The sequence below is a fragment of the Pygoscelis adeliae genome, unplaced genomic scaffold (genome assembly GCF_000699105.1).
Source record: "Pygoscelis adeliae isolate BGI_AS28 unplaced genomic scaffold, ASM69910v1 Scaffold42, whole genome shotgun sequence".
Taxonomy (NCBI): Eukaryota; Metazoa; Chordata; class Aves; order Sphenisciformes; family Spheniscidae; genus Pygoscelis; species Pygoscelis adeliae.
In genome coordinates, this window is record NW_008824283.1 from 6,619,556 (window position 1) to 6,635,700 (window position 16,145).

A 16,145-nucleotide genomic window follows, 5' to 3' on the forward strand; every position below is an offset into this window, starting at 1 on the left:
GATTATTGCGGCCATAAGGTGCTTCAGGTTGGGAAAAAAGATGGTGACAACCCTTTCCCTTTTCAGTGGGTCAAAAGAATAATCCAGCTGTCGGGTTTGTCCTAGGCAGTGACTGATGCTGGCAGTAGAGAACAGTGGCAGCTTCAGGAAAACTTTGAATCCTGCAGGTTAACTTCTCATACACTGCCCCAAGCGCATGTCACTGAGAGAGTCGGGACACTTGGCTTGTGGTTCTTTGCCTACCGTACACGTGTGTTCTTAAGCAACTTTTCAGTACGTTTTCTACTCACAATTCAAACATACCGTAAGCGCTGTCATAAAATACTGAGATAATAAATCTGGCTGTTGAATCTTTGCAACTCCCTTTTGCCTTTGTTTTTGCGTTTCTCCTCTGTAGCTGCTAGGAGAGGAAGGGCATCTCGGGTATTCTGGCAAGGTGGTTCTCCTTTTGCCGTCACTGCTACCTGGTCTTTAGTCCATAAACAAATTCCAGTCACTCTGAAGCGAAGCAAGAGGGACGGTGTTCAGCTCTTTAAGTCCAGGAGGCTGAATCCGTGAATTCCATGTGGAATTACTGAGCCTGAATCTACCTGTCACCTTGCTCCCTGGTGCCAGCTCCAGCGTGCCCTGGAGCCCTTTGTGAGCCGGCTGGCAGGAATCATTAGCTCTTCAGGAAAACAACCCAACAAAGAGCAAAGAGTGTGTGCCTAGTTACTGCACTGAGCCGGCTCTGCAAAGGCTTGGCGGAGTAGTAGGAGAGACAAAACCATGCAGGAGGCAAGGAGGAGGGGAAGGAATAGAGGTGCTGTGACCCCGTTGCCATGCTTTCTCAGGCCATTTTCTCTTTTTTGTTTGTTTAAACGTGATGGAGAAAAGCTCTATCGCATTAAAGCCCAGAGACAGAAGCTTGTGCAAGTTTCATGTTAGTTCGTTGGGGTCTTTGGAAGACATTCTTATGTGCTAAGGGAAAAATGTAAGGATGATTTTGGTCCTATTGAAAAAGCTATAGTTTTTTTGTATTCACAGGTGAGGGGAAGATTTCTAGTGCTCAGCTGACCAAAGAGCCCTTGGAGATGTCAGCATGGCCTCATGTAATTCCCGCAGCTTCTCATGAGGTGGTCATCAGGTATGACCCTTTACTGACAAGTTGTGATGTGTCCAGGGCTGTGCAGGTAGAATAATCCAGGGGGTGAATCTTTATGTCCTGAACAGTAGCTTTTTCCTTCCTTTTCTCAGTTACACTTTTTGTAGATCAGGGATGTACTGGCATTGCCTCCCTTCCTCACTTGGATGGTACTGTGAGAGAGGAGTTACGAGGGGTATCTGTAGTTTAATGTAGTAGTTTGTTTTTCAGAAAGAATGTAGAATTTATAATATCCCTTTAATAACATGTAGCATTCATAGGTGATTCGCTAGAGAATTAGGTTTATCACAGGTTGCTGTGATAAGGGGCGTTTATAACACGTGAACGTCTAAAGACCTTTTTCCAGGCAAGCCTGGCAACGTGGGTTTGGGTGTGGGAGTCATAGAATCATAGAATATCTCAAGTTGGCAGGGACCCATAAGGATCATCGAGTCCAACTCCCTGCTCCTCGCAGGACTACCTAAAATTAAACCATATGACTAAGAGCATCGTCCAGGCGCTCCTTGAACTCTGACAGGCTTGGTGCTCTGACCACTTCTCTGGGGAGCCTGTTCCAGTGACCGACCACCCTCTTGGTGAAGAACCTTTTCCTAACGTCCCATCTGAACTTGCCCTGACACGGCTTCATTCCATTTCCTCGTGTCCTATCGCTGGTCACCAGAGAGGAGGGTTGTGAGTGGCGTTCCCCTCCTGACTAGCCCATGAACCGGGGTGCTGTTGTCTCCAGTTTTGGAGCCGTTACCTGTACTCAGCCGTGTGGCTGTCCCGGCCCGGCTGTTGTGATCTTAACCCCATTGATTCTGGAACTCGGTGTAATCATTGCTGAGTTCAGGCTATTCTGCTGGGTGGTTTTGAATGAAAAGTTAAATTTCATTATCTGTATTAGCTGTTGATGAGCACAAAAAGGGAGACTTAAATCACAGAATCATTAAGGTTGGAAAAGACCTCTGAGGGTAACCATCAAATGGCAGCAGCAATATTGGGATAGGCAGCTAGACCACCATGGTGAAACCTTTTGCTTTCAGTTCACACTCGAGTAACATAAAGACTGCTACTGAAACTTTCTGCAGAAGAGGAGCACAAAACACGACAGGAAAATGTGCCAGTCTGGGCTGACACGTTGGGCTTGGTCAAAGATGAAATGGGGCCAGCCTGAATGCCTCCTATCTGCAGGTGTCTGTGCTGTGAATTTACTGTTTTGATGCAGTCATGGGAAAGAAGTAGAGGAGACTTACTGAACTGTGGCATTCTTTTAGAGTTCTTAACCTCCTGGCCAAATCCAAGTGGTTAGGATGCCTGTCATCACCCTATATTTGTGTGGGAAAAGCTGTTTGGGCCAGATGTCTGCCCAGGGGTCAGTGATTCCCGAGAACCCTTGTTCTGGTTTCTGGCCATGCACATGGATAAACCTCTTTCCTCATCCTCTCTTGTAGTCTAACAATATGGAAAGACGGTCCAGTAATACACTGGTCATCTCGCCTCCTGCGAGTCGTAACTTGGGTGGCCAGAGGCATCTGTGATTATGGAGGAAAATCCAAATCGAATTCCTGTTCTGAAAAGTTTGCCAATGGTACTGAAATATCTCAGTGGCTAGAGCTTTTGGGGAATCTTTTAATGCAGGAGGAATAAATGTGAGCTGCTTGTTGGCTTGGGTATGTAGTGATTTTAATTTAAAAAGCAGAATGCAAATTTCTGGATCTGGACAATGTTTGTCCTCACTGCAAAACTCTCCTAAGGGTCTGACTTGCTAACCTGTCCTGAAGCTGGTGACTTTGCTAGAGAGAAGGTAATACTGGGTAGACACAGAATTTACAGATAATGGGATATTAGGAGTAGAACATATCTTTGTGCTTTTCTTAAAGCACATTCTAGGGTGGAGGGGGATGAGTTATGCATGTCACTGCTCTGATGTTCCTTTAAGTCAGTCTGTAACAATAACGCTTACTTAAACTTACAGTGAAACAACTGTAAAATAATGCAGTGAAATCTCTCTTGCGCTATTTTAAACTTGAAGTTCAGTCTGAGATTTTTTCAAATTGGTCTGTAAGTTATATGAAATGCTACCAGGCCAGGCCAGTAAGAAAAGTCAAAAAGAAATGTATTTTCTGTTGGTTATGTGGGGGGAGGTAGGTATATGTATGTGAGAGAAAAACAGTCTGGTTTTTGGGGGGTCTGCCTTGGGTTAAAAAAAGAATAGGCTGCAAAAGGAAAAGCTGCGATGGACTATTTGAAGTGAGTTATTTTTGAGATACAGCTGTGCTGTTCAATGATTTTAGTTGGCTAAATGCCAAACCAGAGGTTTTGATAAAGGTGTTCTTTTTTTCTAAAAGTCCTGTTCCTTCACGTCTGAACCTGCGGGGAGCATCCTGTTCTCCTGTAGCAGAGGAGACCTTGAGGCTGTAAAGTGTGCTGGAAGCAGAAGCGCAAATGAAGAATGACCTCCAAAGTACTCATTTTGAGCTTGCTCCGCAAACAGCCCAATCTTAAGATTGCTTTGGCTCAGCTTAGGTTTTTTTGAGCATCTGCAGTTACTTACAGTGGCATTTGTGGGAGCTGTTGTTCAGGTGGACATACAAGACCAGGAGATCTGATGGCCCAATTTTTTTCTTTAATTAAATATTCTGATTGTTTCCAGAGCAAGAAAGTACATGAGCCCTTTTTGATAAGGTTTGGTGGCCTATTTGACTACAATAATAGCCTGAGCTGCCTCCTGCTGTGGGAGTTCTGGTAGAGGAGAGCCTGAATGGGTCAGGTGAGGGGCTGGCGAGCCAGGGTGGGGAGTGCTCGCTGCTGCTTCTAGCTGCCTCTCCCTCCGTAGCGGCATTGCGTCGCTTAAATTTTCAATAGCCTCCAGACTTCTGTTTGTGAGCCAGGTTTGTGGCTGATGGGCACAAAGCCCATTATGGGGGAAGACAAGGGATGGACAACGGAGATGAAGTTTCAGATATTTGGTTTCTTTAGGCGATGGGGTGAGGAAAATTACAGCTCCTTGTAGCAGCTTCCAACCATTGGGCTAAGACTGCCTGTTGAAGCATTTGCCTGTGTCCTGGGCTGTGAAGTCTGGAGGGGCACAGGGAAGCGCGGGGAAGTTTGTTTATTTGAAGCATAGAGGTCCACCTGAAATTCCTGATGATTCCTGAATGCCTTATGTCAGTTTTAAGGAAGAAGCCACGCTGGAGGTAGGGAAGGAAAGGTGGTGTGGTGAGGTGGAAGTGAGTGCACGCTGCAGAAATGGCCCGATGAATTCATTCCCCTGTGAAGCAGCACGCTGTACTTCGTGGCCTTCCCGTCTCCAGTTGGCGTTAGAGCTTGCTGGGGTTGTGTAAGTGATTGTGGTTTCATCCTCTGGAAGAGAAACTGTGGCCTATGAGGTGGTGAAACAGGCTGAAGGAGGCTTTAGGGAATGTTGAGTCAAAACATTTTACATCTTTATTAGATTTAAAAAGCCGGAGAAAGAGCTTATTTTGGGAGTATGTTTTATTAGCATGACCTGTTGTCTTTCTTGCACTTCTGTCGTGATATTAGTGAGATTATTATCTTACTGACTTTTTTTAAGAATGTTTCAGAATCCCTGTTTTTGACACAAATAGAAACCACCTTTAAACATTAATTGTTTGGAATTATTCAACTTACCTGTCATTGCTGTTACCTTTATGAGGCAAAACTAGCACTGTACCTGAGATCTTGCAGCTCCTCACCTTCTGTCTCCCCCACTCCAAAAACTATGGTGTGACCATTTAATTTGCTTTTCAGGAAAACGAGATCAAGTTGCTAACTGCAGAAATTGAGCGTCTGAAAAACTTTGGATGCTTGGGAGTCTCCCCAAGTTTGGAAGGGTTGCGAGACGAAAACGCAAAACTTAAGTATCGGTTAAATTTCCTTCAAAAGGTAAGGGAGTAAAGAATTAATGCTGTAGTATGTGTTTTTGTTCTCATTAAGACAAGCTAAATAAATGATGTCAGTTTGTTACAGCTAGTGATGTGTGACAGCGTGCTCACTCTGCATTCTGACGCCTTAATTGTTGGTGACACATCGGATATTTCTTGGTTCCTTAAACAGAAACCTACTTTATGAAAAATGGCAGTAGGTTAATAAGCCCACACCATCAGGTCTTGGCTGGTCATGTAACGGGCAGCCCAGCTGAGGCCTCTACCAGGATCACTGACAAAGGCGTGAGAAGTAATGCAGCCCTGCATTCAGGGGAAGTGTTTGTGCTGGGCGGTTCAAAGGGGGAAGCAGCTCTTGAATCACATCATTTTTATGTTGTATATGTTGCTCGTCTGCCTAGAGGCGTCAGCCAAATCTGTCAGCCATGCTTTGCCAGGCAGCCAAGGAAAAAAGGGGGATGTAACGGCTCCTCAGGTGCTGTGAATTTAGCCTTCTGGATTTTGTTTTTTCAGAGCCTTCAAGAGGAAAGAAGTAAAACAGCAAAAAGCATGATTAATATCAACAGCTGTCTTCAGGAGATCTTTGGAGCGGCTATTCAGGCTGCCTACCCAGATTTAGAAAACCCTCCACTAGTAGTGACGCCAAGTCAGCAGCCCAAATTTGGGGATTACCAGTGTAACAGCGCCATGGGCATAACGCAGGTAAATCTGAATGATCTTACAAAGAAAGGAAAAAATGGGGATGTTGTCTGTTGGAAGCTAAGTGATAGACAGCAGAGTGAGAGTTGCAATACTGGACCTGTTTCAGGCTTGTTGCAGGCCTCTGGGCTGAGAATTCAGTGTGTGTGTAATGGCATTTTAGGGGAAGCATTGGCCTTCACAGAGTAGACCTTTAAACCTGTTTAGATGATTGGGATGAGAGAGTTACGCGTGTGTCACACAGAAAAACTGCTCAGTTCGTGGGATCTAAATCAAATCGGGATTTAAGTGCTGCATTGATTTACTAATGATGTGCAATTAACTACCAATTACTGAGCTATATGTTTGGAACTAATACCAGTGAAACAATAAGTCACAGTTCTGGACAGTTACGAAATGTTGATAAACACCTACAAATCTCTAAATGCTCTTCTCTGACGCCAGGAAAGCATGACGTCCCCACACACGTTTGCACAGAGTTATGCGCACACACCCCCTTCTCACAGGGCAGGTGGGTTACAAACACGCACCCCATCTCTGGGAGTGTGGGTTCCCCTCGTTGCACACACCTCCTGTTGGTGTGGGTGCTGCAGCTTCCTACCGCCCACTAATGCACACGGCAGTGAGAAGGGGCCCAGGCGCTCCCCCGTGCGCCCGGGTGGGGCGCGGGTCCCTGCGTGCTGCATCCTGAGCTGCCCTCCGTGAGGTCCGGCGCGGGCCACTCGCGGCACCTGGTGGCGCGGGTCATTGTCGGGCCTGCGCAGAGGCTGTGGTGCGCGTGAAGCACCTTCTCACAGTGTCCAACCAGGTGTAGACTACTGCTCGGGCACCGTCCTTCGTACTGCTCTAGCTGACTCCTTTGTTTCAAAAGTTTCTGGTTAATTCCCTGGTTACAGCTGAATTTGGCTGATTGTTGTTGTGTTCCTTTAAGCATTTACAGTTTTGTGACAAATGCTCTTTCAGACGGATTTGAGTGCGCTGTTCCGCACACTTTTTGTGCTTGCGTTCCTAACTTATTGGCTGTTGTTATCCAGGCATTTGCTGAGGGGAGGCTGTGTGAGCATCCCCATGTCTGTGGTTGGTGGCATCTATATTTTCTTTTAACTGAGCAAACGGCAGGAAACATGATGTTTTTGTTATGCTGTTCTGATCTTTGAGGTTTTCAGGCAACTGTAGGAATGGTTCCAGTTTACAGAACTCCTGTTAAGCGTGTGGAAAGGGAAGAGTGGGGATTTTTTAACCTGGCTGGTATCAATAGTTACTTTGCAAATTATGGCATTGCTGCTTTCTGGAAGATATTTGGCCAAAGATGACCCAAACAGAGTAAGAGGCACTTCAGGAGTTGCTCAGTGGGCTGGGACTGTGCTGAAGTAAAACCAGGAGGTGAGGGAGAAAGAAGGTAGTGCATTCTAGCTTAGGTGCTACAGTGCCCAAACTTTCAATGCATTGATGCCTTTGAGTAAATAGGTAGACTCCTTGTAATTACAGATCTTTTATTTTGCAATCTCAACAGAAGCAACATTTTTTAAGTGTTCAGTTGTCAATTCACCTTTATTAATCAATTAGACTAGTAATCTTGACATCGAACTTGCACTGACACGCGTGGAATTCTACTCTCCCAGGTTGTCATCTGCAACCACTGTCTGTTGTCCTGCCACAATGAGTTTGACTCCCAGGCAGCATCGATACGTGCCAGCCAGCAGGCTCTTGGTCTGAAGTGCCAAGGCGGAAACAGCCCTCACACAAATACGTGTCGTCTTCCCTTTGTCTCGTTAGCATATTGTGACTGGGCTCCAGCCAGAGGAGCACCCTGGGTGACTGCACTGACACAGGCTTTCAGAGCTTTCCCATTTTTTTGACCACTGCTTTACCCCAATTAAGTTGCGGTTGGGATTCTCGAGCAGTCCTGGTTTCTCAGTGTTGACGTTGTTCACATAACTCAGTGTCTGAACAGTCCCCTTCAAGCCAGGGTTTCAGGTTCCAGATTGTCAGCTGTACTGGTGAATAAGGGTTCCTAGTACTGGGCTTGGCTATAGAGTTTGTTCCCTGGAAAGGCACACCGTATAAGCTGGGCCTGAGCTTGGCACATGCAGCACACTGGAGAGTGTATCAGCACAGCAGAACCAGGGGATGCAGTGCAGTCATTTCCCTCCGAGAGCAGCACGTTATGTACTTTCCATCGGCCTGAGTGTTAGGGACTTGACTGTGGTGCACGTCTGCCCGTAGAGCCTTGCTCCCCCAGGGTGTCCCCTGCGCAGAGCTGGAACACGGGTCACCCCGACCGCCAGAGGAGCAGGAAGTGCCCTGACTCGCGGGCAGCACTGGTACGTGCCAGGCAGCAACCTCTCCCTGCAATGCGCCGATGTGGAAACAGCCCTCACAAATGCATATTGTTTTCCTGGGAGCTCGTTAGCATATTAATGCCTGGGGTTTGAGCCAGGAGCTCTGCTTGCTCCTTAGAGTAATAGGAGTACTGTCACTGCTTCTGGAATGGTTCAGATACATGTAATCTGGTATAACATGCCCGTAATCTGGTTTTGCATTTATTTTTCCTGTAGTTTGCACTTTGAGTAGCATTAAAGGCTACAGAGGTTTTCTTTTCTTGCGCATTCTAAGCCTTTACCATCTTGTAAGGATCCCGTTATTATCAACTGTATGACAGGTTAAACAGGAGGCTGAAACTTCAGCAGAAGTCACATTTTGCAGCAGACTGCAAGTTAGCATATACAAGCAGTAGTGAGTGTAAATCCTGAATTGAGAGAGGTGCGTGCTCTTTGCGGCCTTGATGGGAGTGAGGTGATAGGTTATTTTCAAACACATCACAGTAAGAATAGAAAATCATGTGCTCAAAAACAAATAGTCGTGATAATTCTATACGGTGTGAATGTAGTGTTTTGCAAGGGACGGGTTGGGCTAGCTCACAGAGTCCTCTTAAAGGGTGTTGTCTAAGATTTGCAAAAAGCCATGCGAGAAGATGCTTTGGGAAAGGGCAGAGAAACTGTGGACTAGATGATCTTTGAAGGTCCCTTCCAACCCCCAAACCATTCTGATTCTACCATTGTATGTGAACTTGCATCGTGTTACTGGAGTTCCTCACAGTGGGCCATTTATGTCTGGAGGGAAAAGGAGAGCTACTTTACCAACAGTTTTTCTGATGCTCTTTGAAGAAAATTGGGCAGTGTTAGGATTATCTTTGGTTGCTTGGGTTGTTGGATTTTATTTATTTATTCATTTACTTATTTATTAAGTTTGAGTCTAAGTTAGGACTGAAGGCATTTTGCTTTGGTTGCTTTTAATCATAAATCACCCGACTTGCTCTGAAACCACACTCAGCATTTACTGTAGGCACAGTTAAAAACTTCAAATATGAATGCTAGCGGAGCTGAAGATACCCGTGAGACTGATGAACAGGATTTTGAAGCAATGTGAAGGACTGTGCCGGCTGTGTTGATTTTTAAAGAGTTTGTACGTTTTACTAGCTTAGAGAAATACAGATTTGCCAAACCACTTAACAGGTTTTGAAAAATGGCCTGGAAGATTTTCTTCTGACATAAGGACTACCCTTTAATTGCCCTTAGCAGAAAGGAGTGAACGTGTTGGGTCTAATTAGAGTTCTGCTATGTAGAAAGAGCTGATCTAATCTGTAAAGTTTGCTAGAGATGTTATTCTTTGTGTGTGTGTCTGCATTATGAAGCTAAAGGATCATGAGCATGAGGATCTTTCAATGCCGCAGTATCTATGCTTTCTGTTTCACTCTGTAGAATGTTTTGGAGGATTGAATTTTACTTGATCTTCTTGTTGTCTGTCAGATACTGCTCAAAACCAAGGAACAGAAGGTTAGCCCAAGAGAAATTGCTGAGAAAATATCAAAAAATATTCCTGCCAACGAATGCATTGAGAAGGTTGAAATTGCCGGTCCTGGTAAGATAGTTTCATGTTACACACTTGTATGTTTTAAAGCTGGTAGGGCAGTTTTACACTGGATGGTGATCGGGGAAGCTGAGTTGAGTTCAACTGTTACGGTGTGAATTAGCTGCTTCTGTCCTGGTGAGCTTTGTAGCCCTCAGACTTGAGCAGCAGCAGAAAATCTACCTCTGTTAGAACTGGCAAGTGCAGTCCTGAGCCCTTTAATTAGCTCAAGGGACCAGCTTTCCCCCTTCGAATATTGGTGCTGGGTGTCAGGCCACAGTCATGAAATGACAGCAAAAATTGATATGCCCTTGTTGCTGTTGTTTGCATGGCGAGGAGACCTTGTCCTCTCCATCTCCAGAGATGCTGGACTAGCAAGGAGGTTATTAGTTGCTGCATCTGTTTTGTCCCTGTGACCCAGGAAGAAATACAAGGGCTCATATTTCTTAGGGCTTCAGCATAAACACAAAAATCACATGGCACAGCCCTTCGAGTGCTTGGGCAGAAGCTCGTTCATTAGCTCTGCAAAGCAGAAGTAAAACAGCGTGTTTCCACAAGCATGGATTATCCCAGGTGTAACTATGTTTTAGCATATTCATTTAAAAAAAGGAGACCAAGCAGGATTTGGTTTTGCATTCTGCAAACCCTGGCAAGATTATTTATTTTCTCATTAAAACAAGTTTTTATAAATTCACCTTTGAGTGACAGTGGGCAAAAAGGAGTTATGTCGGTGGACTAGCTTGCAGAATCTAACTCCTACAGTAAGGGCTATAGTGGTGGGAAACAGACTCTTGTAATCTGGGAACAGAAATTGTCTTCTAGTGGCAGCTTTGTTGTCCTGTTGCTGAAAAAATTATTTGTTTTGTCAAGATAACGTCATATGCTCTTGTCCTTGATGCGAGGAAACAGAAATCCAAGGGGGAAGGAGACAAAAAGTGGTTTGAGGCACTTCTGCAGCCCCAGCGCTCATTGCTGGTTTTCTCCTCTAAAGGTTTTATCAATGTCCACTTGAGAAAGGATTTTGTATCGAAGCAGCTGAGCAGTTTATTGATGAATGGAGTTCAACCACCAGCTGTTGGCAAAAGGAAAAAGGTATGGCAGTAAGCGCACAGGCATCCTCCTCCCATATAGATGAAATGCGCTGGACTGCAGGTAGCTTTGAAATTCCCCCCGAAGTGATTTGTTGAGCAGATGTCCGTGTCAGCTGGTTGTTACAGCGGAGTAAATGGGATGTGACGTAGGGACTGGGGGCCGTGGGATAGGCCGCATGTACCTGGTGGGTGAGGAACAGGGCTCCCTGGGGACGGCATGTTGTGCCAAGGTCAGTCTGGGAGCGATCCCTGACCCTCTGCTGAGCGGGTGCAGCAGAGTCCCAGGCTGGAAGCCTGCTCTGGTGTCCCCCGCTGGGCCTTCTCTGTTGCTGTGTGCTATTGGCAGCAAAGAGGGGGTGAGGGTCAGTGGAGGCGAGCCTTGTTCCCCCCTGCCGCCACCCACCCACCCCCCCAAACCCCAGATTAAATACATGGGGTGTGGTAATGACTGCTGCCTTTTATTCATTTTTTTCCTTTGGTACTGTCTCTAAGGTGGTGGTGGATTTTTCATCCCCTAACATTGCAAAGGAGATGCATGTTGGCCACCTGCGGTCTACCATCATTGGAGAAAGTATGTGCCGACTGTTTGAATTTGCAGGTTATGATGTTTTGAGGTGAGAGTCGACTTTTGGGTGGGGTGGGCTTGTTTGACTAGATTTATGCAATACCTATCTCTATGCTTTCGTCTGTATTGGTCTTTTTTTATAAGCACATAACAAATAATCCTTTACGTGTAGTAAGATACTAAGCTGAGCAAGCGTAGCAAGGTTAGGAATCAAGATGGGCAGCAGCTTCACTGCAATGAAATTAGGGGGGTTTGCCTGTTTTTGACTTCTGATATTATGTGTGTTTCTTCTTTTAGAATATATACTTTTTAAATGCATGTATTTTAAAGCATATGTTTGAGAAATCATTATTATTGTGCTCTTCAATTGCTTCAAGGTTAAACCATTTAGGAGATTGGGGCACCCAGTTCGGAATGCTCATTGCTCACCTCCAAGACAAATTTCCAGATTACTTAACTGTTTCTCCTCCCATTGGGGATCTCCAAGCTTTTTACAAGGTATTTGTGGCAAATAAGTGTGATATTTATGTCAACATCTGAAAAGCAGATTGAGGAGCTTTACAAATTGCAGCGTAGTTTTGGAGGAACAAAGAATTGAATCACTGTTAATAGATTATTGCAATAACCTGCCACTGGGTAATGAATTGCAGTATCTGGTATTGAGTTGTCTGTATGGGGCATGATTCAAGGACTTTGTAAGCATGCTGCCTCTCTGTCTTTTGAGATGAGTGTGCTTGGAGAGCCTGTTACGAATGTTAGCTTGTTTCAGGGCAGAAGGAGGTGCTTTTTCATGTACTGTGTTTTACCGTAGGAATCCAAGAGGAGGTTTGACACAGAAGAGGAATTTAAGAAACGTGCCTACCAATGCGTGGTGCTGCTGCAGAGCAAAAACCCAGACTTCATTAAAGCGTGGGAACTGATCTGTGACGTGTCGCGGAAAGGTGACTTTGACAGATTTGGAAAGATGTCTCAGCAGTAGAACAGTGTGGCTTTCCTCACCTTTATGTCTGAGTCCATCCTCTAGTGTTCTTTTGAAAATCACTGCCACGCTGCTATGAGAAGCTTAAAGAAAAAAGCCGATACAACCAAAGTACTGGGCTGTCTGTGGAGGCTTTCAGCTAAATCTTTTGTCTCCCGAGTCCTAGTTTGATGGCTTCACCAAGAGATGGAAAATGCCTTTAGGCACTTGCTGTGCCCATTGGTAAACATATGCCACTAATTCCCACTGTGTGCATTTAATGGAAGTATTTTGTTCTGTTTCCCTCCTCAAGAGTTCCAGAAAATCTACAGCTGCTTGGACATCACACTCATAGAGAGAGGGGAATCGTTCTACCATGAGATGATGAAAGACATTGTGAAAGAATTTGAAGATAAAGGTGAGGCTTTTGGTCTCAGAATCAGAAATTCTGCAGCTGTCAGGATGAGCGAGGTAACCTCACTCCTCTTAAGCGAGGCTTAGGACTGATGTTTTTGAAGTTGAATGTTCCCCACCCTTGCTCTTTTTCTCAACCACATTTCCTGAGTGGATCTTCTGTGAGAAGCATTAGCAGAATTGATTCTTGTACGTTTCATTCCAGAAAGCTTGAATCTTTCTTGCTGACACCAAAAGCAGTTTGTCTGTGATATTTGTAGGCAATAGCATGAGGTACTACTGGATTTTATTGTATCCTTAGTAAATAGTTAAGGAGCAATATATGACAGACTTCCTGGTCTTAGTGTTGTGCCTGTATGGGAACTTTGTCTGAGAAATCTCTGTGAAGACAGTGGCATTTTTGGATTGTGTTGACTTTGAGACTGGCAAGAAGCCAAATGGAGTATAACAAGTCCCTAGTTTTATGTGTTTCCTGTCTGGATTTGGCAGTTGTTGAATCTCACCATATGAAGTGTTCTGACTAGACTTATCTCTGAAAGACTTTGTGCTAAGTCCTCGTTGCGTCTCCATAGAGTTTCTGTTGCCTTTAATGCCATACTTTGTGATGCTGTTCTTGTGGCTGCAAAGGTGGATCTGGATGCCAATGACAGGAGTTTGTAAATCCAATTAGGTCTCTTCTGGTAAGGCCAGATCTGTACAGATCCGCTTCCTTGTGCAAAGTGTGAGTTCTAGAAGTCCAGTACAGAATGTGACTTGGTTGGCGAGGGAGTTCTCATTTAGGATTTTTCATATTTTGAGCCAGTAATTATTTGATAACGTGAGTGCTTTCCGGTAGCATGCAGGAAGGCAAGTGTTTCTGCCTGCTCTGGCCCACAAACCTCTCCATTCAATACGACACAGAATGTTTTCCATTGCTTCTCTAGGATTTGTCCAGGTCGATGATGGCCGGAAGATCATGTTTGTCCCAGGTTTCCCTGTCCCGTTGACGATCATGAAATCAGATGGAGGTTACACATACGACACATCTGACTTAGCTGCTCTTAAACACAGGCTGTGCGAAGAGAAGGCTGATATCCTTATTTATGTTGTCGATAGCGGCCAGGTGAGTATGCCAACCTGTGCTGTCACTGCTGGTACAGATCATCAGAAAGTGTATTAAATGCCAGATGCAACGGTAACATAGGTAGAACGCCATAGGGTTTTTAGTGTGGTATATTTACTCTTGTCCTTATCAGTGTAATGGTGAATCTAGTTTGGTGGCTGGCGGCCTCCATGAAAAGCCCCTAGAACTGACTGGTTAGGGAGAGACCCAGTTACTGCTGGAGGTGGGTGAAGCCTAAATCTCAGTAGATCTGGAATGAGATTTGTACTGCTCATGCTTGGGTCTCTCCTTACCTGAGGAAATGCAAGGTTGTCAGCTCTGTACCTGAGCAGTGCTGGGAATTTGCCGGTTGCTGCTTCTGTAAGACAGGAAGACTCTTTGAAAGGTTGAACTTTCTGAAGTGGAATTTTTCTGTGGAGCTAGAAACATTTTAAGTCTAATTGTGGAAGCAGCATTGTGAAGGAGATAAAGCTGGGAAGAAAACTGTACCTGGAGGAGTGGGTTGAGAACCAGTTGCTGGTATTTGTTCCTTGCAGTCGGTGCATTTACAAACAGTGTTTGCAGCTGGACAGATGATCGGCTGGTATGATCCCAAAGTAACCAGAGTGGCCCATGCTGCATTTGGAGTGGTGCTGGGAGAAGACAAGTAAGTCTTTGGATGTAGTTTTTCCTCTGTATGTGCTCTGAAGGGGATGTTTGAGTGAATGCAGAAGACTTGCTCGTTTGTTGACAAGTATGTATGTGGCATGCCAAAAAAAAAAAAAGCACCACATCCATGCTGTTACTCGTAACTGTGCCATTTCATTGTGTGTAATGGTCCTTGATCCACATAGTCACTGGTGCTGTAGTCAGGTTCCCTCTTGGGCCTGGCTTCTGCTGCCTGGCGTTTGGGGAGGGGGACTGGGAGTGGCTGGTGGAAGTGCAGTGGAAGCCGATGTGAATACTGGGTGATGGCAACGGTGAAGGCCATGATTTCCATTATTGTCTACCTGCCTCATGGTGGGTGAAATGAACGCTGGGAAAAGAACCTCTGTGTCCTGGTCTGTAAGCCAGGCCCTTGTGCTCCAGAGTTGTGTCTTCTTGTTTCTTCTTGTGTCTCTGTGAAGGTGTGACTAAACCAGTGTGCTCTGATGGTCACGTGCTGTTGCGGACTGGGTGGTTTTGCTGTAGCTTTGTTACAAAAGTAAAGGTGACTTGCTGGGATGGGCAGGGGTCTGGCACTGGTATTGTGTCCTGCCTGATGTCTGGAACTGGGACAGTTCTGACTGTTGGTCACCCCTCCCAGCCACCCCATGGGTGTTCTCTGAGATTCCCATGTTTTGTGGGAGTGCAGGTGGTCATTTTGGCTGTGTGTTTTCAGGAAGAAGTTCAAAACTCGTTCAGGGGATACAGTGCGTCTTATAGATCTGCTGGAAGAAGGGCTGAAACGAGCCATGGACAAGCTGAAAGACAAGGAACGGGACAAGGTAGTTTGTGACAAATTGCTTATCTTTCCTGAGAACTTCCCAGATTTGTTCACAGACTTATGGTTTCTGCATTCCGGACGTGAGCTGAGAATATGGACACTGCCAAACCGCCCAGGAGATGCCATGGGTTGTGTACACAATCAGTGTGTACTGCGATAGCAGTTCGGGCAAGGTGCTGTCATGGGGAAAGAAGAGCATCCCTGAGTACATAGCAGTGAGAAAATGTGAGCTGCAGGCAGCATGCTGGCCTCTGGCTGGTACTGCAGAGCTGTTTGAGGACGGCAGAGGAGAGCTCAGCCTGGCAGCATAGCTGGCCTTGCAGGTACCATCAGGTCTCACTGATGTGATGGCAACAGCGGTGACTCCCCCAGGATGCAGGAGGTGGTGGCAGAATATAAAGTTGCAGCCTTGGCCTGCTGGGCTAGCGGTGACTTCTGGTGATGGATGGTTGGGGATCTGCAGGGGGCTTTGGCATCAGGCTTCACCCTTTCCCTCGGAGGCTGTGGCTGAGTTTGCTGGAAGCCCTTTGCTTAATGAGATTTCTGTCTGTCTTGGATCCTGATGGCCTGGAGAGAACTGGACAGTGTGGGACGTGGAATGGAACAGAAGGACCAAACTCTGTCCAAGCACTGTGTGAGGCAATGGAATTGGGAAGTGCAGCTCCTTGGTGCTGTGCAGCGTAGGGTGAAAGTCCCTTTTTAAACACGAACACGAGGAAGCACAGAAAAAAACCACCTTGAAAATATCCCAAGGGCTCATATGAGTCAGACACAAAGTGCTTTGCCATGCTGACAGGGCGCTGTTCCACCAGGGAGGGGTTTTGTGAGCGTTTGGGCTGCCCCAAATGCTCTAGAAGGATAGGAGGGCCAAGCGTTTGTTATATGTACGCGCAGTTTGTAAGAAGCAGGAA

At 45.7% G+C, this 16,145-nt stretch overlaps 1 protein-coding gene across 1 annotated transcript in view; it reads left to right on the plus strand.

Annotated features, from left to right (window-relative positions):
* The first annotated feature begins 4,284 nt into the window (after positions 1-4,284).
* The window catches only part of RARS (arginyl-tRNA synthetase), a 13,836-nt gene continuing 1,975 nt past the window's right edge, over positions 4,285-16,145 (plus strand). Inside the window, exons 1-12 of the mRNA XM_009318574.1 lie at positions 4,285-4,323; positions 4,898-5,032; positions 5,545-5,733; positions 9,540-9,651; positions 10,631-10,731; positions 11,223-11,344; positions 11,673-11,793; positions 12,107-12,236; positions 12,567-12,671; positions 13,591-13,769; positions 14,306-14,415; positions 15,130-15,235. Of these exons, the coding sequence (XP_009316849.1) occupies positions 4,285-4,323; positions 4,898-5,032; positions 5,545-5,733; positions 9,540-9,651; positions 10,631-10,731; positions 11,223-11,344; positions 11,673-11,793; positions 12,107-12,236; positions 12,567-12,671; positions 13,591-13,769; positions 14,306-14,415; positions 15,130-15,235 (1,449 nt within the window). The remainder of the gene's footprint in view (positions 4,324-4,897; positions 5,033-5,544; positions 5,734-9,539; positions 9,652-10,630; positions 10,732-11,222; positions 11,345-11,672; positions 11,794-12,106; positions 12,237-12,566; positions 12,672-13,590; positions 13,770-14,305; positions 14,416-15,129; positions 15,236-16,145) is intronic.